At 36.7% G+C, this 23,557-nt stretch overlaps 1 protein-coding gene across 1 annotated transcript in view; it reads left to right on the forward strand.

Annotated features, from left to right (window-relative positions):
• Positions 1–20,206, forward strand: part of tyw1.S (tRNA-yW synthesizing protein 1 homolog S homeolog) — a 69,145-nt gene extending 48,939 nt beyond the window's left edge. The window contains 3 exon segments of the mRNA NM_001096496.1: positions 11,464–11,574; positions 13,864–14,031; positions 18,733–20,206. Coding sequence (NP_001089965.1) covers positions 11,464–11,574; positions 13,864–14,031; positions 18,733–18,954 — 501 coding nt within the window. The 3' untranslated portion in view covers positions 18,955–20,206.
• Positions 20,207–23,557: the final 3,351 nt, after the last annotated feature.

Below are 23,557 nucleotides of genomic sequence, written 5' to 3' on the forward strand. Positions count from 1 at the left end.
GGAAAAATTTTGGATGATCATATTTGATTTTTTTACACCATTTGGTAAATAGACACTCGGATATGGACACTTAATGCTTTGATACACTATGCAAAGTCACGCTTGTTTACAGTGATGAATAATTTTTATGCGTAGCCAAAAAAATGTATTTACAAGATGAAAAACTGAAAAAGGTTCACACTTTTTTTTTTTTTTTTACATTTCTTTTAACACCACTGATGGAAACAAACAAAATAGTAGAGGCAGCATTCAAAAACCCGCATTAACAATAATTGTGTTTTGCAGCAAGGATTAAATTTATGATCATGTACCCCATTGACTAAAATGAATAATGCAAAGTCTAGTGTTGTGCAAGAATTGGCATAGATTTAGGCATGTCTAGCATAATTTACACAGATTTTTACTATACCAGCTGATGTATCAAAAGTGCAGCATATGGTGCTGTGCTATTAAGCAGCCAGTGGGTATTAAGAGAAAGTTGTAGGTGATGAATATTATAACCCTAGTTGCAAACTTTTACCTCAATTGTTTAAAAAAAAATTTAGTTCTTGTATAGTGGTTTGCAGAAACTGATTTTTGGCATGATTGTTGTCTTCAAGGTGTCTCTATATTCTTTTAATGTCTTGAGTTTCTTTTAAGTGTTCTGGTTTCCATGCTCCATAAACATACAGACAATTGTAAAATTGTCTTCAGTGTTTTGCATGGTAGGCACATCAAGCAGAACATTTGCCTCTGCCTTATATTGTGAAATTTATATGATATATATTCAGTATCCAGTCCCTAAGCTCAGTCAGTGACCGCAGCTCAGAGCATGTGCAGGGAATCAGCAGAAAAGCATTTTTGGAGGCACAGATCTTCACTGCTAAACGGCTGGTATAGAAGCCCAAAACCTAATTTACAAAATGTCTGCCTACTTCTTTATTTAAGCTTTAGTTACTTTAATTGTAAGACCCACTAGGCTAACTATTAGTGATGAAAAATGTTATCTTTGTACAGGTATAGGACCTGTTATCCAGAATGCTTGGGACCTGGGGTTTTCCAGACAACGAATGTTTCCATAATTTGGATCTTCATACCTTGTCTACTAAAAAATCATGTAAACTTTAAATAAACTCTGTAGGCTTGCTTTTATTCCCGTAATAATTTATATCTTAGTTTGTATCAAGTACAAGTTACTGTTTTATTATTACAGAGAAAAAGGAAATCTTTCTTTTTTTAAATTGGATTATTTGATTTTAGTCTGAGAGATGGGCTTTCTGTAATTCGGAGCTTTCTGGATAACAGGTTTCCGGATAACTGGTCTCATATCTGTACTAACATTTTAGCATCATGACCTCACTGACTGGTAAACACAAGTTCTTGTTCCTCTTGGAGATTGATCTTCTTGTGTTATTCCTAATTAAGAGATTTTATTGAATGTCTTTGAAACCACTAATCGCACTGCCTATATTAAATGTTTGACAGTTTACACTGCAAGTCCATAGCATGTATAGTAGATGACAGTGTCACTGCATCTAATAACCTTCAGCCACTCCTAGTGGTCATTTATTTTTGAGTTATCTGTTAATACAAGAATGTCATACCAATTTACTTTAACTTAATGTTGCTGGCTATTTAAAACAGCTTACATAAGTGTATTGTTCATGTCTCATTTGGCATTTCGATTTGGCTCAGGTGTTAAGCTTGTCTGTCCATTACTGTGTAATTTCAGTGACAGTCTTGCAAGACCTATGTAGGGATTTTGTGAACTGCTCAAAATTTGGGCTCAATACTGTGAGCCTATTTTGGTTCCCAAAGGTAAGTGTCTCAGCTGCATCTGGTTTGGATGTAAATCAAAATGTTATATTGCCATTTAAGACTTAAGCAAAACATTTATATACAAAGCCATGCTGGTAAAACAACAAAGTAATCAAAACTCTTTTATTTCTGAGACTGCTAAAATCATTCATATAACTCTGTTGTACTTTGGCGGCTAAATACTAAAGTGGCATTATCCAGTAAATTATTTTAAATTATACATTTATCTGTTGCATTTCTTTTGAAATAAGATCCAATTCAACTTAGATTATCTTTAGGGACCTAGAAACATGGGCAAGATGAATTACAGAAAGTACTGCAAATACAGTATAGAACTTGTATATATGTTAATTAGTGCTGTGATAAGGCATGCACTGTCTTATGGAGGCATTAGTTAAATGGGAAATAATATCTGGAGTTGAATCATTAATGGTTCTCAACCATTTCACCCAGTCAAAAAACAACAGTTGCCATTTTGTGTGAAGAAAAAAGCAGCAATCCCGACGGCATTTCTATTCTTGCCCGTGGGGAGGCATTTTTGTGGAGATTAGTTGCCCGCAGTAGAGGAGATTTGTTGCTGGGCAACTAATCTCCCCGTCTGCCACCAACCTTAGAGGTGCTGATGAAACAAAGTGTCGACTGAGAACCCCCTGATTATGTGCTGTTAAAGGGCTGCTGCTTAAATAAGGATAACGTTTCTTTGTAGGTAGGTTTTGTTTATTTGAGGTTGAGGAGCTCTGAACATACTAAGCACTTGAACTAAGATCTCATCTTTTCAAAATAAACTACTGCAGAAACTACTGATTCCCTAATGCTAGGGCCACACAGGGGTCAAAGTCAGCTGGAATACTCTGGCTGATTGCAGCCCTACTATGGGCAGTAGCCTTCTTTCTCTTCTGGATTCAGTGTTGAATCAGAATTAGTGCAAACCGATTTTGTCTCAAAAGGCGGAGAGTCGCGATTCTGAAATCTGCTGAGTCTGTTTGCGTCGCTTCCCATTCAACACTCGTGAATGCGGAAGAGTGAGGAGGTTACTGCCCGCGTTAGGGCTGAAATCAGCCAGCGTATTTCAGCTAAATGATTTTGACCCCCGGGTGACCCTAGCCTTATATCTTAAAATGAGGTTTTCATCCATTCTATGAAAGAATTAACATACAGGTATGGGATCTGTTCTCTGAAACCCCTAATCCAAAAAGCTCCACGTTAAGGAAGCCAGCCTCCCATAGACTCCATTTTATCTAAATAATCCATATTTTTAAACATTTCCCTTTTCTCTGTAATAATAAAGCAGTACCTTGTACTTAATCCTTATTAGAAGTAAAAAGTCTATTGGGCTTATTTAATGTTTATATGATTTACTAGTAGACTTAATGCATTTTTCTGTAATTAAGACCTTCATAGCTTATCTGGAAAACCCCAGATAACCATTTCCATACCTGTTCTTTAAATTAGAAAATATGCTACCTCCACCATGCATTATATGCACAGCTTCTTGCCTCTTATGTCTCTTTCAGAAGACATGCACATAAAGGGTTATCTTCTGGTAAACTTCTATTTTGTCTGTTCCTTTCAGTGGATTAAGTTTTGCAGAAATACTAATGTACATATACAGAATACTATGTTCCTAAAACCCAAGTACACAGAGAAAGTTTATATTAAAGTAGCGCTATAATAAATTGAGTGGCACCGTCTCTATTATGAGCTTACTTTCAAATATATTTGTGTCATGGATGAGTCCTTTTTCTCAGGTGTAAGCCTGCGCAATGGTGTGGAGGCAGGGTGTAGTGCAACTGTAACAAAGTGCTTATGCACAAGAACAGTGGTTCTTTTATGCTCAACTAGGAACTGAGTTTATTTACAACACAATCCACAATGGAGTACATTGGACATATAGCATAAATGATAACAATATACCATCCCTAAGTCTATGCACTTAGTTCCTACTTCTAGATTATTAGTACCCGGGATCTTAAGCCCTCTGACTCTCCTCATCGGGGCCTTGAGGTGCTCAACTATATAACCTATTGCTCCTAGAGTGATCTATGAAAGGGTATAGCTATCCACTTTACTAGGGCTGAAGCGCCTAGGTTCCACTACCCATTCCCTTCCTGCCTGCTGGTTATGGGCTAAAGCAATGGACCCAGACTGCATGCATAGCACAGTGCCATCTACAGTACATTGTGAGAACTACAGGTAATGGGTCCCCATTAGGACCCATTTAGGCATCTATAATACTGAGAATTTGCCTGCCAATATTATGTAAGGGTGTCTAAATTATAACATCCCTACATTAACATGGGGGAAACATACAATGTTCAAACATTTTATGAAGCTACCATTTGTTTAGTCAAGGTTCACTTACAAACACTGGGATAATTAGCCTTAGAAAAGTAACGCATAGCAACTAAAGGATGGCTTGCCTTTATTATTTTATCTGCACTAGATAGATGAAAGCTGTCTAAGTCCCTGTCACTTAAATGCACACAATCATGCAAATATACATTTATGGTAAATTTTAATAGGAGCCAATTATCATTCCTGTATGTTTTTGGAGTCTGGGAGTGAGAACTGATTATGCCTCTCCATATGGATTGCATTCTGTGTTTCTCTCTGGTCTGGCACTTGAACATAAACTCTAATTGGTCCTGTAGAAACACACCAGTGTCAGCCCAATAATCAAGACATCAGACATTAGACAGCTACTAAGAGTAAGATCAGACTAGTACAACAGGTAAAGAAAAAGCTTAAAATGCTTCATACATTTTACCCAAGACCAATTAATTCCTGTAAAACTAATATTTAAAGGGCTACAATAATTTTCTAATTAATTGCTTTATTATTTTAAATCCTATAAAAGAGAATTGGGACTTCTGGAATGGATAGTTTAGATTCCCTAGTGCTGATCCATAGGATTTATGCATAAGGGCATATTTACACCCTTTTACAATAGAAGCCCTTTTCCGAACATCATTTTTCCTGTTCTTATAATTACAAAATAGCTTTGATTTGATTTTTTCCACTAAAAAAGAAAATAAATACACTTTATTTTTATTTATCTTCCTTTATGTGGAGCCAGCTTAGAAGAAACTGGTAAAACAAATTGCTGTTCCAAATTGCTATTCGCAAAGGCTACAGCTTAAGCTTTCTTCAGGCCATGTTCAGCAGCTCTCAGCCTATGTATTTTTGAAGGCTGAGAGAATCTGATCTACTCTGTGGCCCTGTACCATTCATCTAAGCTGCTTCCACTTGCATGTCGCCACACAGAGTGGATTTCGGGCCGTATACAAAAAAATATATAGAGTTGTGGTAGTGAATTCATCGCAAAAGAATTTTCACAAGTGTTTTATAATTATTATTTGAAGTTTATAAATGTGACTAAAGGCAGTTTTGTAAGCTAGAACAGTATTTCCCCAAAATGTTGATATTGCATTAGCCTCTGTTTTTATGGAAAAATAATACCATTTATAGCTTTGGTGGTGTTCTATTCCGTTTTAAATTTGCTGGTGAAAAGGGTTGAAAATCACTGTATTAAACCTGTCCTCAAATCCGGAGTAAATCTGCTTTCACATGCATTGTATAGAGAAGCTCTGCTTTTCCAGCAAGTGCTAGGGTTGCAGTTTAGCAGGTTTTACAGGTTCTCATAGCACTTCTATGTCAAAAGAATAAATCAATCTGCCTAGAACAACATAAACTTGTATTTTGTGTTAATGATCTGTAAAACATTTCCTGGACATTGTGCATAAGCCTAGAGGAATAGAATCAATGCCAATAATTATTTTTTATAAGCATTTGCTGTACGATTGCCACCTATCCGGATTTGACCCGGACAGCCCGGTTTCAGAAGTGCTGCCGGGATCAAGACAGTCTGCTCAGTTTTCCAAAAAGGAAAACCAGGCCGGATCTCCCTTGATTGACATGGCGATCAGCCAATCTCTGTTCGCCACGCCATAGCCCTGCCCAGAAGTGGCAACACTAAGTTGTTAGGATCAATATTATTTTTTTTTTTGTAAGCTTTACTTTTCAGAGACATGGAACAGTTCTGAAAATACCATTAATTTGTTTCTATTCTACATTTATCAAGAAAAATTAGAATTTTATACCGCTAATTTGCAAGACTGGTTCATTTGAACATATGTTAGGAAGTTTTATCGATAATTCTAAGCTTTAAAGTATTCCTTTTGCTTTAGACTTGGACTGAACAAGTGACCTGGATTTATACAAAAAGGAGATGTTTGTCCTCTAAGGCATCAGCCTAGACTTTTTAAGTGAAAGCATCTTCATGAAAATGACCTTGCATGGCAATTGCAATTGTCAAGCTGGGCCAAAGGTTCATTATAAAAATGCTTTTGCTGCAACATGGCTACCTACACCAGGAGCTCCCTCCCAATATTGCTAATATAACAAGGTTATAACAAGGGTGGGCACTGTTCGCCTGCATCTTTAGTGGGGGAAATAGTTTGAATATGATAGGTCCCCTTTAATTTGTAAAAGCTGCCTAAATAAAATATATTGAGCAAAGTACCACACTGTAACAAGTGTATCACGTCTTGATAAAATAAATTATACTGTAATTTTGAAGGCTCCTCAGCACAGCTTTAAATCTATAAATATATATATATTACAGAAAATAGTCACACTCCGCTAGTACTGCATTTACAAGCTACCTTTATATCCCACGTCAGAAATGTCTTCCTCCTACCCACTCTGCCAGCATAGGGTGATTATTTCATGAGCAAACCTTTACAAATGTTACGAGGTTTCTATGGTAAAATAAGTGACTCATGTACTGCCCATAACAACTGTTCCAGGATTTATAAATGCATTAACTATGTTGGATGTTTTAAATCCATTTTTTTTTATATTCTCCTAATGTACTTTCATAAAGCTTCAAACCCAGTAGTTTATATAACAGAAACATATGATCTTTTATTTCTACCTATAAAAAGAACCGTGCTTGCCATGAAAAGCATGAACTGCAAAAGGATGTATTGTATACCATCTAAAAGAATTCTGCTTTGTGTGCATTGTGGGAATATGTAACATGTGTGCAGGCTTTGTTACACTATAATTGTTTTCCCAAGAGTCTTATGCCACTGGTTCACTGAAGGAGAATTCCTTGCATGACATTGGCTAAGGTTATTGAGAAAGCACAGCTAATCTTTTTTTCTTCCCCTTTTGTTTGGAAAATATATATATTTTTTTTTAAGCTTGTCTATTTCTCTGAATTATGTATAATGGTTAATAAAGCCTTTGGGTGATTACTTAATTAGGGCATAATACGTTTCTGCATCACATTGTTTGCACACCAGAACCATTTTGTGCTTTCCCTCTATGGTTACCTTCTCGGCAAAGGTGACGGTCTGCATGTAGCAGCAGCTACTGTTGGCTGTCATTAGGGGAGAGGCATGCCACAGGTTTGATCGCTGTTGGCCATTTATCCATTGCACGGAATATGGCATAACTCTCCAGGCACATGTCCTCTCGACTCTCTAACTGTGCGCTAACTTCCAAGATAGCTGCTGTGATGCCTGGGGCTCTTTTCTTCCTGGCACCAACAATTTCAATTCCTATTCCTGAGTGCGATATTTGCACCATTGAGGTCAACACACATCACCGCCTAGCTCTCTTTTTGTGCCGACAGCTCTGCACTCCTCAATTGGTTACCGGTCCCGGTCTGTTACCACGGCACCAGATAAGCCATCTTGAAATAAATTGTAGTCTAGCTTCAACCAGATTAACTACTTTATTGAACAAATAGGCAGTTTAGCAGTATCACAGTTGTTTTTTTAACACATACATTCAGCTCACTCAATGAAAACCCTCACACTTTGAGATAAATGCAGTTCAGTCCATCTTAGTGAATATAATACAGCCTGTTTTGGTGAATCTTTTCCCAGCACTAGGGATCACACGGGTATCTTGTTTTTTGGCATTTTCCCTGCTCCTGTGCTCACCCACTCATGTCCCTGTCACCACAAGGGTACTAACACCAACTACCCTCCTTGTTAATATTAGTAGAGCTAGTTAGCAGCTTTCTGGCTCCAACTTTCGCTCCTAAAGCAGCTATAATACAAACTCCTGTCACTAAATATAACTGCCCTTAACCAGGGCCTGTTACCGGCTCAGAACTAGTCCTGTACCCACCTACCTGCAAGGTGGGTTCCAGGAAGAGAGAGCACACACCTGCTCAGGGCTCCCTTTTATAATTCTAAACACTTCCACCTACTAGGCAAACAATGGACCAGATCAAATTACTGATAGCTTTTACAAAAGAGCTTTTCACCTAGGACTCGCAAAGGACCACCTTAGTTGTCCCAAATACAGGGGAAATTGCCTGAGCAAGCATCTCTAAACCTTAAGCTAGGATTTGTACGATTTTCAGACCGAGTGGAGAGTCCCGACATTTTTCATCCGGTGGAGGTCGGTCGTTTGGTCATTCGGACAAGTTAAATGATTTCTGTCGGCTGCCGATAATATCTCTGCATGTATTGCCGATCTTACGATTTTCAGTGGGAGACTGTCACTAGCTTTTGCCGGACTTAAGTTTTGTACGATTGCTGTAAGGGGCAGAACATCGGCTGATCTGTTGTTTTCTACTTTATTTAATCGGAATGGTTAGTGGCAGGTCGGCAGATGGGGAAGTCCGGTCGTACGATGATTCGTACGATCAGATCTGGGGTCTCTACAGCAATAATTAACTTTATTGACTATAAAAAACAAAGGATTGTCCTTCCTAGGATCCAATTTCTTTTTAATTACACTTTTTGTCACCTGTCCCGTTTTCATCCGGACAGCCCAGTTTTCAAGAGGCCTGTCTGGGTGAAAACTGCCTGTCTGAATTTCCAAATCAGAAAATCCAGTCTTTTAAATGAGGTGATTGCTACGTTATAACCCTGGCTCCCAACAATTGTTCATACCCACTACCCAGGTCAGGATTCTACTTTAATTTTTACTTATTCTGGTCTAGTGGTGGGTAGTATTGCATGTTAATTGGGACCATAACCCTCTAACTGCTGGGGTGGAGTTAGAAGTGATCTCATAAAAACACTTATTACCCGAAAATGAGTCTCTTATATTTGTCAGATTGCTGACTGGACACAATAGAAAATTACAAAGTAGTAGAAAACCGTGCTGGGCAGGGGAAGCATCTCTTCCCTACAGCAGCTAGTACTACAGTAAAATTCCAAGGCACAGAGAAACTACTGTACCTGTATATTGAAGTAACTTGATAACTGTTGACCTGGAAAGAGCTCATGTGGTCCAAGTATTTGGCTGCTGAGCAATTTGAATATCTTTTAAAATGTAAAATTAAAAAAAGAGAAAAACTTCAAAAGCACTCTAAAAGTAAAAAGTATTGTTTAAGTTGTATGTTTTATGATAGTAATTGAGAGAGGCATTAGTGTGAGGGGACATTATAAGAGAATATATGATCAAAGCACAATTAACACTGATATAGATGAAACAATGCCTGTGTTAGAATTAGTTACTTTGAAAAAATAGCACAACTCAAAAAGTCTTTCTGCATATTTCATTTAGCATAGACGTTTTCTTTAATATTGTATTTAGTTCATATATAATGCACAGTTAAGTTAATAGCTAATAAGTACAGTTCAATGTTATTGCATTATGTTTATTTAGACCCAGTGTATTTGAGCTAATCCAACACAAATATGAAGTGATTTTTTAGCATCATAAACTGCATTATTTATAAGAGAAGATTATCCCTATGGCACACTCTTAAAAATTTCAGTATTCTACTTACACCGCCATCAGGACATACATCGTCATGATGTATAAAATGTGCTTTAGTAGCATTGCAGTAGTACTACTCTATATGTGAAACCTTTGTCTTTAAAGGTGTTATGTTTAAATATTTTCACTCTAGCCTAAGAAGCCATTCATGCATTCTTATCAGTAGCATAAACCTGCCCAATATTTTTTTTAGTTTTTGTGTGAAGAAATTGATTGGCTACACATTGCCTCCAGCAGTTTTCCTTTTTTCTGACAGCTACTAAGCTCTTAAACCCACCTGTAATCTCACCCGGCTGCTGACTTTCAAATGTTTAGTTGGGAAATGGAAAACCGTCCAACCAGTCTAGCACATTGCACCATACATGTCTCCCTGCTGGCAAACAAACCTTTAGAAATCATTTAGCTGTTGCTTGCCTGTTAAAAACAAAGTACCGTACATACGCTGTTTAAGTTTAAATGCTAACTTCGCCTTTTGTGGCTGTTCAGCTATTAAAAAAACAGGATATGGTACATTATATTGTGATTTTATGATATCCTAAATTAAATATTGTTTAGTGTACTTTTTGGCTGATTGAGGTAGTAAAGCTTAATTGTTTCTGCCATCTCTCCTACCCAAAGTGGAATTTGACCGTTTTGTAGCATGTACTTACTGGTAAAGATATTACTTTTGTAACCGAGATCATAATTTTTCTGTTTCTCAATTTATCAACACTTGTTGAGCTACATGCCAAATATCCCTGCTCTACTGTGTCACATAAAGAAAGTAATTTAAGCACACAAGTGAAACCAAACCATTTACAATGACCCAGAAGGGTTGATTTTCTGATAAATTATCATTTGGAATTCACATTGTTGCAGAAGCCAAAACTGTACTCTGTACTAGAATGTGGTTTTTTTTTTTTTTTTTTTTTTTTTTTTTAAACCACAAAATATTGTGTGGTCCAAGATCTTCTCTCTTCTAAAATATTGGTAAGGATTCCAGTGTGACAACATGCTTTACATACAGTAAGTTTCCATTGTGTAAAGTGACTCACCTTTTTGGTAGAGAATTATTTCTTTTCTCCTGAGTTTGTCAAATATTTGCTAAAATAATTTTCATGTAAAAATAATACTGTAATTACCTTCATGCTGTTGCATCCTTATTTGGTTGTGATTTAGTTTTGAAAATGTGTAGATGTTAATGATCACTGCCAGCTAAACTACCTTCTGCTGAATGCTGTATAATGCCACCTGCTATCGAAATAATCCACTCCGTTGCTTTCTGAAAATGTTATTTCGGTGGAGTGACATTTTGTACTAATTGATCGAAGGGCAGCATAAAGTTTGTCTTTAAGTTGACATCCAGGACTGAATGCCATAGGCAAGATCTGAATCTCTTTTGACAACGGCAATTTGATGTAGCTTGTCATTAGAGACAGGCAAGCTGATGTTGCCATTTTTCCTTCTAATCGTACTTTGGGGATGTTGTGTCCTTGCAAAACAAACAAGTCTGCCCTTGAAGGAAGGCTAATGATAAAGCAGAACCAATTTATACATGCATTCACATGTTTTACATTGAACAAATGGTTATAATTTATCTTAAATTTTCATCACTGTACGGTCAGCCCTTTTTCTAACTATCGTATCAAGGAAGTCTGTTTTCTAATTTTTGATTAGCATCCTAGCCTTTCAGAATGTTGATTGTCTCAGAACACCTCCCTATCCTACAGGGGTAGTCCCCCCCCCCTTGTTTATATTAATATTTAATTTTCATTCTAAACCTGTTCTCCTTAAAATATACACACAACTTGTGTTTGTCATCTCTTCTATTTAACATTTGGACACATCTGTGTTTCCTCAGTGTCCTGCTCCGTAGTCTAATGAATATGTTAAGTGTTAGATGTGTTCATATTAATATTTTAATTCCTACTTTAGCAACAGAGGACTGTATACAGACTGACCCTAGTAAAAGCTTGGAATGTGGATGAGCTGAAAGCTTATGCAGACTTGGTTGCTCTTGGACTGCCAGATTTCATTGAGGTGAAGGTAAGCTATCTTCTGTCAGTGCTTGGCCATTGCACGTTGAGTGAGTTTGGTTTCTTGAAAAGAGAATATTGCTGAGAAATTCGTATTGTGAATATGATACTAAAATATGAAAAATACAATACATAGAAATGAGACCCTTAATTCAAAAAGTATAATATATGAAAATGACATGAAAACGCAAACCGAGCAGCAATATAGAAATTTAATGTTATTTGTACATGAAAGTGCTTGAGAGATTGCAATTTATAGCCTATTTCCTCTTTCTGACACCCACTTGGCAACATAAATAGGTGTCTTACAAGCACCAATTTTGTTGTATCAAAAACTACAATAATGCAATGTTCATTAAATTTGAATACCTATCAATCTAATCAGGAACAAGAAATGGCTTCTCCACTCATCGCTATTTAATGTAAATAAATTGTGGAGTTCACCAATTGTATACACACACTTCATGGGCTAAATACTATAATACATGGTTTCATTGAAATTAACTCTACAAAGTTTAAAAAAAAAAAAAAGTTCTAGAACTGATCATTTGCATTTATGTAAATAAATGACTTTTGATTTTTGCCTTTTATTTAATGCTATATCAAGGAGCTGCTTGTTTTTGCATTCCAGGCTTGAAGGCAAATTTTGGTTGTATAAAAACCAGGTGAACTGCCAAACAGAGCCTCAATGTAGGTTGACAATCCACATAGGGGCTACTAAATGGCCAATCACAGTCCTTATTTGGCACCCAAGAACATATTTCATGCTAGTGTTGCTCCCCAACTCCTTTTACTTCTGAATGTTGCTCTTGGGTTCAAAAGGTTGGGGATCCTTGCCCTAGGCAATGCTAATGTTTCTGGACAGGGGACATTTGTAGTCTTTTGCAGGAGCTAATGGATAGTCTCATTCATGCGTGCTTCCATTTTATACAGTGTTCTCAGCACTGCAACCCCTTAGCAAGCTTATTCCTGTTCACACATGAAAAATAAATTCAAACCCAGCACCCTATTTTAGATGTATAAGCAAGATAATTGGATATTGAAAATGTGCTTGATGAGATGTTCTGCCAAGCATAATATTTATCGGAGAAACCCTGCTATTAAATTCTGAGACAAATGTGTTGTAAATCTGAGTGACATAATATAGCTAGCACATTTTATCGAATGTGTAAACTGTTGCTTGATGAGATTTCAGTGAGCACCAGGTATGGATATGGCTCTGTCACTTTGATCGATTGCATTTTTATAACTTAATGTTCACTATTCACTCATAGTAGAATATATCCTGTTATAACCTTTGCATGTCTGTAAAGGTTGAAAAAAGTTGCAGAGTCTCATTTTAATCCCAGTCATCCAAGATATTCTTGTACATTTCTGGATTCCATTTCAGAAATGGATTAAGTAGAATTCTAGACTTCTAGAGCCCAACTTATGGTTAAACGCATGTCAAGCTTGAAACTCACTTTATATTACACTCTGTTAATGGTCAATATGCATAAATTTAGTAAGGGGATGTGCTTGACAAAAGGATTTGGCTGAAGCACTTTTTTATTTTTTTAAAACGGGATTTTACTTTCAAGATCTGGGAACCTTACATTACCAGGGAAAAATATTGTCTACATACTGTAAGTCATCTTTTTGAAAATGCCATGAATTAAAGGTCTTCAACATTTAGAGCTCCAAAAGTCGTCATGAAGACCTATAATATTTAGTCTAGAACTTTTTTGCTTAAAGTTATACAGACACTAAAAAACGACTTTTTAAAATATGAATGTACATTACCTATAGGTCATGGTGGTTGTTTCTTGCTGAGAGGTCTGTTTTTGTAAGTAATTGTTAGTGGAAATTCCTAAAACTAACTGTTTTGCTAACCTGACTGTCCCATCTCAGCCTGTCCATTAAAGTTTCTAATGGCAGCACTCTCATAGACAAACACAGGGAATCAGGTAGGCAATGTAAAAGCATTGTGCAAATACCTTATGGCAAAATTATAAGTTGCATGGAAGGCCAATATTAAGATAGATGTAAAAAAATGGTATACTTTCTGGTATCTCATTTACAATCCTACCACACCTATTCCTCTAATTCTAAAAAAGTCTAACTGGCCAGAGCCTTCCTAAAACAGTAACATTAATTCTCCTCCCGGAGGCCCTCCAAGGGCAGCTAATTGTGTTTTTTTTTTTTTTGTTTTTTTTTTTCAATTATCAACCTTACCTTTTTTAAATAAACATTACGATTGTTACTTTTTGGTTGCACCAAATAATCTGTCTTTTACATTCCTCTGGTCTTTTGACAACAGGGGGTTACCTACTGTGGGGAGAGCTCTGCCAGTAATCTAACAATGGCAAATGTTCCATGGCATGAAGAGGTGATTCGTTTTGTTGAAGAGTTAGTAGACCTCCTTCCTGATTATGAGGTTGCATGTGAACATGAACATTCCAATTGCATGCTCATTGCTCATAAAAAGGTAGGTTATAAGAAATTTGTATTATGTATACTAATAAACTTTCTAGATGTACAGTTTGTATACTTTTTTGAAGGCTGCCGCATTCAATGCCATTTAAAAAAAAAAAAAAAAAGTTGATGAAAATGTAATGTTAGTTTAACTCTTAAAGGGTCAGTAACATCATAAAATGAACATTAAAAAGTTCTATCTGTGAAGTGCCTGCAAATGCATAACTGTATATGTTTTTTGCTCAAGTACTAAAAAACTATTTTCCATATAGCGTATTTGTTAACGCCTATGTAAATTTGGGCCATACAACTCTATTCTATGGCTCCCCTCAAGGCTATATTGTAACTTGTTAATACAGTTCTGTGTAATTATTTGCCATTAGAATCCAGGGAAGAATGTAGATGGGGAGGTTCTGTTCAGTAGTTATTGTTGGATCATCTTGAACTCATCACATGTATGTAGTATTCTGAATTTCCGCTGCTGATTTCTATTTACCCAATGCCAAGGGTAAGTGCATATATAAAGAAGATTGTGTCATAGGATGATAGCAGGGTCATACTGGGGGCCCAGGCAGGGCCGCTCCTGTCATGAAGCAAGGTGAGAGACTTGCCTCAAGCGGTAGCAAGCAGGCAGTTACAGGGGGAGGGAAAAAGTTGCCTCTTGTAACTTTAAGAGCTGATTTTCCAGGTTTCGCCTTTGTGCTCAATGCACTAGCAAAGCTGCCCCCCTTTGACTCGCTCTGACGCTGATTTTTAGGCATGGAGAGGGAGGGAGACGGCATCTGGGCTGCTGCCTCAGGTGGCAGCAGCTGCAGGGTCGCCCAGGGCCCACTGGAGTTGCTGTCTCAGGGCGCCCCTGCTGCAATCCACCTTCAGAACCTGCCCCCCTCCACCACTGTGTGCACCTGTATTTTTACGACCATGGATCATAATGTAGATGTGATTTGTGTTAATAAGTGGACATTCATTCAGAAAATACATCTGAGATTTATAGGTTTGAGTTTGTTTATTTTTATGTCTTTTTCCATGATCCTACTTTGAATACAGCACACTTGAATTTTCTCAGGGGCACTTCTTCTCTTTTCCTAGTTAGTGGGTTTCTTTTATGTGAACGTTTACTAGTAAATATTTTATGTTTTTACTTGCTCGCCATTTTTAAAAAGGCTGCGTCTGGTAAATTGAGATTATTCTACCAGTGGGAATTTTTAGTTTGACGGCTCCAAAGCTAAAGATATTAAAGAGAACTTTAATTGGTTACATCATTATTGAATTAATTTGCTAATGCATTACATATGGCTGTAAAATGGCTGGCTGGACTAGATAAATATATACTCTTTAATTAGGTTCTGAAAAAGACAGGATTGTGTACCTACTCTGACCCAAAAAAACTGTGTAGATGGGCTACTCTGCTTTATTTATCTGCTTTATATGAGCGTCCTTTGACTCTCTTTTTGTTAAAATGTTTATTTCCAATTGAATCCAATTGAATATCAATAACTCGCAGCTTCTTTACTTTGTTTGTAGCTATTTTAATATTTGAAAGGGCTGCTAGAAGGAAAAAAAAATAGCTAGAGAAATTCTTAATTTCTCCTCTAGAGAAAAAGTGTGTATAATTAAACAGCTGTTTCAATTTCTGTCACCACTGTTTGGTTGCTGTACAAGGCATACATTCTTAACTTGATGGCCATTTGCTAAAAGAGGTCCCATGCTGTTTATGGTGAGTCCCAAACCATACCAAAGGTATTTATAAAAGCAAGCACAGGGAGAAAAGACACAGGATACACGGCAGATAACAGATAAGCTATTTACCATACAATGGGATTCTTTGGAACTTATCTGATATCTACTTTGTATGGTGTGCTTGAATGGCTGCCCCCATGACTACACAGCAGCTTGTTTATATAAACTATAGCTGTGGTTCTGAAGCAAACCCACTAGTTTTACCAGTGCAGCTCAACAGTACATTATACTGTAATTTCTTTAAAAAACTTAAGTTGTTTGCTGTTACTGGTCCTTAAAGTTCTTCATTGAGTGGGTCTAGTGTCACTCACTTGTGTGGCAGCTGGATAGGGACCTACACATACTTATTTCTTCCGATTAAGTTCTGTTGTTAAGTTTATATTCAAATATATTTATATTCTGTATATAAGAAAATATATACTACACTTCCTCTAACATGAATTTTAATATCCGCACTTTTGATTCTGAAGCATCAAAATAACTTTTTATAATAAAAATCTGTTAAACATTGCACTATTTTGAATGTTCTTTATTAAATGAGAGAATTAGCAGAAGATTTGTGCATGTTCATCAATAGTCATGAAACTGAGATCGACATGGTCCCAAGCTTTCTTTTTCATTAAAACGAGTTTCTTCTAATCCATTTTTTATATGTTTGAATTACTTGCTAATGTTCATGACAGGGATTGCTCATCCTACCAGCTTTCACTTTCCTAGATAGAACACCTGCGAATTTTTAAACATCTGTTTAATATAATTCTTCTTTAGCCAGATATAATAAGTTTTTGTATAGCAAGCACTACTAAGCATAGATGCCCCTAATTCATTATATGTTCTTGCTGAATTAGGCATAGTACAAGTTTAGGTATACCTGTGCTGGCACCATTACTGGTATCTTTCTCTATACACTATGAGCAAGCTTATGGGGTTTTTCTGCTGTTTCTAAGCCATGTGTATTTCATTACTGAATTTGTTATGCCTTCACTGAAATTGGGCTATAACTCTCATTATCCCTATTAAATGGGCGGTTCGCCATTAAATTAACTTTTAGTATGATGTTGAATGCAATATTCTGAGATAATTTGCAATTGCTTTTCATTTTTATTATATGTGGTGTTTGCATTATTTAGCTTTTTATTCAGCAGCTCTCCATTTTGCAATGTCAGCCATATGGTTGCTAGGGTTCAAATTAACTGAGCAACCATGCCTTCATTTGAATAAGATACTGGAATATGAATAGGAGAGGTCCTAAATAGAAAGATGAATAATAAAAAAAAGTAGCAATATCAATCAGTGTGTAGCCTTATGGAGAATTTGTTTTTTAGATGGGGGTCAGTGAACCCCATTTAAAAACTGGAAGGAATCGGTAGAAAAATGCAAATAATTCTTAAAATAAGCCATTGTATAATATACTAAAAGTTAACTTAAAGGTAAACAACCCAGTACAACCTTCCATGGCAGAGGATTTTACTGTTCACTCGATTAGAAGCTTTTCTACATTTAGAACAGAATTCTTTTTCCAGTACCTATGAATAACTAATTGTTGTAAACTGTATGATCCATACAGAGTTTATTAGTTTGGCCTTTTGATAGTATGTGTGTTTATAAATTAATATACACACATACGTGAAATGTTACTTTTACTTCTGTCCTCTGTACAGACTTAAGCATGTTTTCGTTTTCATGGTGATTTTATCAGTAGTCATATGCAACAATATATTCTTTTTCTACTTTTTTTACTTTTTTATATATTGTTTGTAAGGCTATTGTAGGAACTAAAGGTTGTTCTCCTGGCTAATGTGATTTAGATTTAAGGAGGAGTATGTCTTCCAGCAAAGGAATTTCACCTTTTCAATGTGAAAGTCACAGCCACTCTGCTGATGAGATTCTGTTCCATTATTTCTGGCATGCTTCGCACAATGGTTCTAATGGAAAGAGCCAAGATGCTGCCAACCCTTCTTAACATTTGGAAGCAGGTATCAATGTGTTTTATTAGAGACCTTTGGTATTTATGTTGTAGCAAAGTAAGCACATTGTCGATCATATCTTTGGCCACAATGCTCTTCTTGTGTTGAGCCTGAATTTATCAGAGAATCAATCCTTACTCCATTTTCAAATTGAAATTAATTTTGGCATTTCTGAATTAGATGTAAACCCTTTGCTTGTCCAGAGAGTCTGGAAGAATACCAATTACTGCTCTCATGTTAGGAGCTTTTATGTGCTATGTAGAAAATTTCTGAGTCTGTGTTTTAAATTTATTGTTTGCCAAATTTCAGGCAATACAGTATATATGTTGAATTCTTCATATATGGTTTCATTTTGATATTGATATTGTGTTTAGCTGAGCTACGGGGAGAAGGAATGGTGTAGTGTGCAATGGTGGGGGCTAAGAACCCTACATACCTAGTCTCTTACCCCTACTTCCAGGACTGTGATTGGCTGTTAACTGCACATACTGGGGTGTAGAATGACCTATTATAGAAGCAGTGAGGAGCATACAAGAGTGCATGGAGAATTTCTGTTTCTGGCTTATCTTGGGGCAGCAGTAGTGAGTGGCGAGGGGGGTACTGGAAAAGAGGGGGCCCACCAGGGCGCAAGGAAAAGGAGTAGTGCCATGCGGGTTATTGCCTGGGGTGCAAATACTACTTGGCCTGCAGGAATGTAATGTTAACATGCATCATCAGTGAGCTTTAATTGCCTACCGCCCAAATGGCTCGCACCAATAGTCCGATAATTAGTGCTTATCCCCAGCACCATCAAGCACCCAGTCTCAACTCCCACTCAATTTTCTCAATATTTCACACTGCCCTCCCATTTTTTCCAGGATATAATGCAGTTTGGTGTTGGGGTTTTTAGTAGGGGAAAGTATGGTATCTTTTATACATGCAAAAAAATAAATAAACAAATAAAGCTTAATTACTTGCCAAATAAGTTCATATGATTTGTGCTCATTTTATATTTTTCTTCCTTGTAGTTCAAGATTAATGGCGAATGGTGCACTTGGATTGACTATGAAAGGTTTCAGGAGCTTATTCAGGCATTCGGCGAGAGCAAGGGTTCCAGAACATTTACTGCTTTGGACTATGTTGCAAAAACTCCCGAATGGGCTCTATTTGGTTCCAGAGAGAGAGGCTTTGATCCTTTGGACAAACGGTTCCAAAGAAAGAATAAAACAAAGGACATTTCTGGATGCTAAATGAGGAAAACTCTTACAAATAAAGTAGTCTCTATTGCTATAATGGTAATTCTGAATACTTTGGGTGAAATCATTGTGATGTTTAATACAATACCCCCTGTCTTTTTTAACCCAGAGCAACTAGTTGGGTACATAGCACATTTTAGGTACTGATTAGCTGCTCTGGGTTCTATATGTGGTGCAAACGGGATTCTTGTTATACTATCCACTTAATGTTGGGTGTCATATTATGTAAGATAATGGATTTCAAAGAAACCATTGGCATAGGAGAAAGATCAGAAACACAAAATATAAAAATGCTTTAATTGCCGAGTCTGTTGTACTAGTGATCATGTTCCCTGGTATCTGTTGTTTATTCTAACATATTCTGTATTCTGTTATAAAAGGCAAAAGTAACCTCCTGGTGGTGTTAAACTAGAACTACCAAAAGCCTGAAATCTGGAGGGGGTTCAGTGACTTTTAGTTCAACTAAAGACCTGAAAAAAAGTTTTATGATTGGAGAACCAAAGGGTCATGCCTGAAATTTGCTAATTTGTGGGATTTTAAACATATATGTTTTAATGCACAAATAAAGACCAAAAAATGACTTTGCCTTAAAATGAAAATTGGCGCACTGTAGAATTATTTTGCCTTTTTAATTTTATAAAAGAGATGCAAAAATCTAAATTTTTTTGTAAACCTGGAGTCAACCTTTGTTGACTCAACCTTTTGTAAACATTCTCTCCGTATAATGGATGCTTTATTTAGGGCTGTATTATTAGATTCCTGTGCTTTATTTTTCTTGATGAAATCTCTGTATGCAAGCTATAGGTCATAATAACATTACTAGTTATATTTTTTGTTGTTGTGGTGGTGTTTTGTTCTTTAGAGCGGGTTCTGAAATTTTAATCATGATAATGTTTTCTTTGTGCCTGTGGACAACTCTTTGAAAGCATTTAATTCTTATTAGCTTACCCTCAGAGAACAGCGTGTGTCAGTGAAACCAAGAAGGGTACAGCATAAAGTAACTGCCCCCCCTTCCATTCCTTTCTTTAGGCAGGGATGGAGACAGTATTGAACAATAAATATTTTCTTTGTCTGATTGTATGTGGACCACCTGTGGTTATGTAGCATTTTAGTTCAGACTGGAGAGTAGCATGGTATTAGATAGACTGAATTGTACTCGCATAACCATTTTCCCTGAGCATTTTTATTTTAAATTCTTACTGATATGGAAAATGAAACTTTAAATAAAGCTATAAATTTAAATTAATAAGGCAATTCATATTTGTGTTCTTTTTGTTTCTATTATATACAAACAGTAAAAAAAATTCTCTCAGGCAGAAGAAGGGGCTGCAGTTTTGTATGTCTTAACATTTTCATCTTTATTTTACTGTATAAAATACCTTGTACTGTATATGCAATAAGAACAAAGTTGCAGTAATCTTTGTATGTTGTAATGTCTTTAGCAAATACACATGTATTTTAGATCAGACTTCTCAAAATAATAAAAAGGCTTTCAGCAAAGCAGAAGTGTTCAGCAATCAGTTTGGTGTTGATGCACAGAAGAGCATTACAGTCGTCAAGGTGGCTCTATGCACCAAGGAAACACAAGGCAGATTTTTAATTGAACTACTTCACTTCTTGTAGTTACATAAAAGCAATACTTTATTTATTTTTTTAAACATACATTTTAAAGAGAAATCCACATCCCTGGTTTTCTTTTTGGACCAGCTGCCTTAAAACAGTATTTGTGTATTAATTTGCAGTTTGAAGTAAACATATAAACCATTAGATCAATTTATGTGCTTATCCCTTTAAAGGAGAAGGAAAGCTACAGAGGCATTTTATTGCCAATAGATTAGCTGCAATAGTACAAGCTAGAATTCTATATTTATTCTGTAGAATGCTTTACCATACCTAAGTAAAAAGCTCTAGAAACTCTGTTTGTTTAGAATAGGAGCTGCAGTATTAACATGGTGTGACATCACTTCCTGCCTGAGTCTCTCCCTGCTCTGGGCTCAGATTACAGTAGAGAAGGGAGGGGTGAGGGAGAGGAGCAAACTGAGCATGCTCTTGCCCAGGGCAATGAGGTTTAAGCTGAAGGCAGGAAGTCTGATACAGAAGCCCATGTGTACACAATAGAAGGAAAGAAATGCAGTATTTCTTTTGACAGGGGACACAGAGCAACATTACTTTGGGGGTTTACTGGTATATTTAGATGGACCTTTCTGATAAGGCTTACTTAGTTTTAACCTTTCCTTCTCCTTTAAAAGAGAAGGAAAGGCACCCTGCACTTGGGGGTGGCAAATGTTAGGCACATCCAAGTGATTGTATTGACTTACCTAAAACCCCGAGCTGGTGCTCCTATCAGCAGAAAACTGCACTGGCCCAGGGTTATAACAGTGAGCACCACGGCACGATCATCTTCCGGCTTCTACTTGCTTCAAATTTCCCAGGGCAAAAGCATGCACAGTTGAACGAAATAGCCGAGTTTTTAGTTAGAGTTCAGCTTTTCATTCTACTTCGCACGCCTGGGGTTTCAGTTGTCTAACATTTGGCACCCCCAAGTGCAGGATGACTTTCCTTCTCCTTTAAGCAAATTGGTGGCTCATATACAGTAATGTGGGACAAATCTTACAGTGTAGAATAGAACCTGAATGCAGCAACATATCATTTTAATGGCTAGCATCAGTCCTATTGAAAGTTATTAAACAAGATGAATAACCACGGAATGTTGTCATGGCACAACATTCTGTGGTTCTAAAAGATTCTTAAAAAATTGCCCTGGGATATATTTGTGAGCTACAACCTTGCAATGTAAAGCTTGTATTACAATCACGGGTATGCAGAAATCAGTTGTGACATGAGTTTTACAACAAATGGAATTAACTACCTTTCATCCTTGCTAATCTCCATTTTAATTTCTTTTGAGTTCCCCAAAACTTGGGGTTCTATAAGGAGGTGAGCAGAAGCAAAGACATTGGGGTGGTAGTGGATGTGATGCAAGCAAGAGTACAAAATGTTTAAAGTACCACACAGAGTATTATTGGTTAAGGAATATTGGCCTGGAACAGTATATGTGGCTTGAGCAATGGAAACATATTTTCTGTATATATATCCTCTGTATAGGTCCCTCATAAAGCCTCACCTTGAGTGTGCAGTGCAGGTTACAATGGGTTGAAAAAGACCAAAGTCTATCAAAAATCAATCACTCTAAATGAACCCTAGTGCATATACAGTATAAAGGAGTCCAACATCACTAACCTGGTCAATCACTGTTTTGGTAGAAATGATATCTCTACATGGCAAACAATTTACTAGTAGGTGTAGAGTAATAGAGAACCAACAGACCCAACAGTCATGACATGGATGCTGCTGATTCTGTGTAATGGAATCATTAATTGAGGCTTGTTCAAAATAATAGCGGTGTGTAGTTCAAACAGTGAGGTCAATTCATTGTGAAAAAAACAGGTGCAGTAACTATGATTGACGGGACCCAGATGCAAGACATGCAGCCAGGCCCCCTGCCCCTCCAGATGCAGGTTTCTTCCCAGATTTGTGCGCACCTAAAGCTCTGGCGGGGCCCAAGGGGCAGCGGGCCCTGGTGTGATCACACCCCTGGTAGTTCTTCAACTGAACAGGTACAGTATCAATTACGGCCCTTATTTAAGGAAGGGAGGCAGCAAATGTTAAACATGCTGGTTATATTGCATTTCTCTCTGAAAATGGGATTGGAGAGTGTGCAGCAGCAGATGTGCAGCAGTTATCAAAAAATACTATAAATGTTTTAAATTGGAATAGAATGTGCAGTGTTCCCAATGTATTTGCATGTTTGGAAATAAAAGCTATTATATGGATTTTGAGCTTTATTATAAAGGCAATACTTTTTGTAAAAAATGGAGTCTATGGGAGACCGACTTCTCGTAATTTGGAACTTTCTGGATAATGGGTTTCCTGATAACTGATCCCATACCTGTACCATTTTGGGCTTATTTATCAAAAATCTAATTTGTGAGGTTTTTTCTACTTGACTAAATTCACAATTTAAAAAAAAAATCAAATGTTTGCTTATTTATGAAATAAACCTAAATGTAAAAAAAGATCGCATACATTTGTGAATTTTTTTTTGTTGAGTTTATAGGCATAAAAACCGAAATGTGTGAGTTTACAAACTTAAATTAAAACTCAAATTTAAAAAATAGCTTGTACTTGGGGAATGTGCTGTATAATATGGTAAAGTACCTTGTTTAAGTAAGCTGATTGGACCCAATGCAATGTTTAGTCTTTCTGGCTTAGTGTAGTTATAATAATAATAACATACTAATATCTAGAATTAAGTGGGTATATTAATTTGTCTTGGTCTTGTACCCCATATCAACCAAGTAGTATTTAGCTTTTACCTGTCCAGTCTAGTTAGAATATACAGGTATAGGCATCTGGGATGTGGGGTTTTCTGGATTCTTTCCATAATTGGGATCTCTATAACAAAACGCTGCTAAAAAAAAAAAAACAATTTAAAAATACCCAAAAGGATAGCTTTGCCACTATGAACCAGTATGAACTCATGCACCTTACTTAGCATTAAGTACAAAGTACTGTTTTATTAATACAGAGAGAGAGG

This window comes from Xenopus laevis, chromosome 2S, assembly GCF_017654675.1.
Source record: "Xenopus laevis strain J_2021 chromosome 2S, Xenopus_laevis_v10.1, whole genome shotgun sequence".
Lineage (NCBI taxonomy): Eukaryota > Metazoa > Chordata > Amphibia > Anura > Pipidae > Xenopus > Xenopus laevis.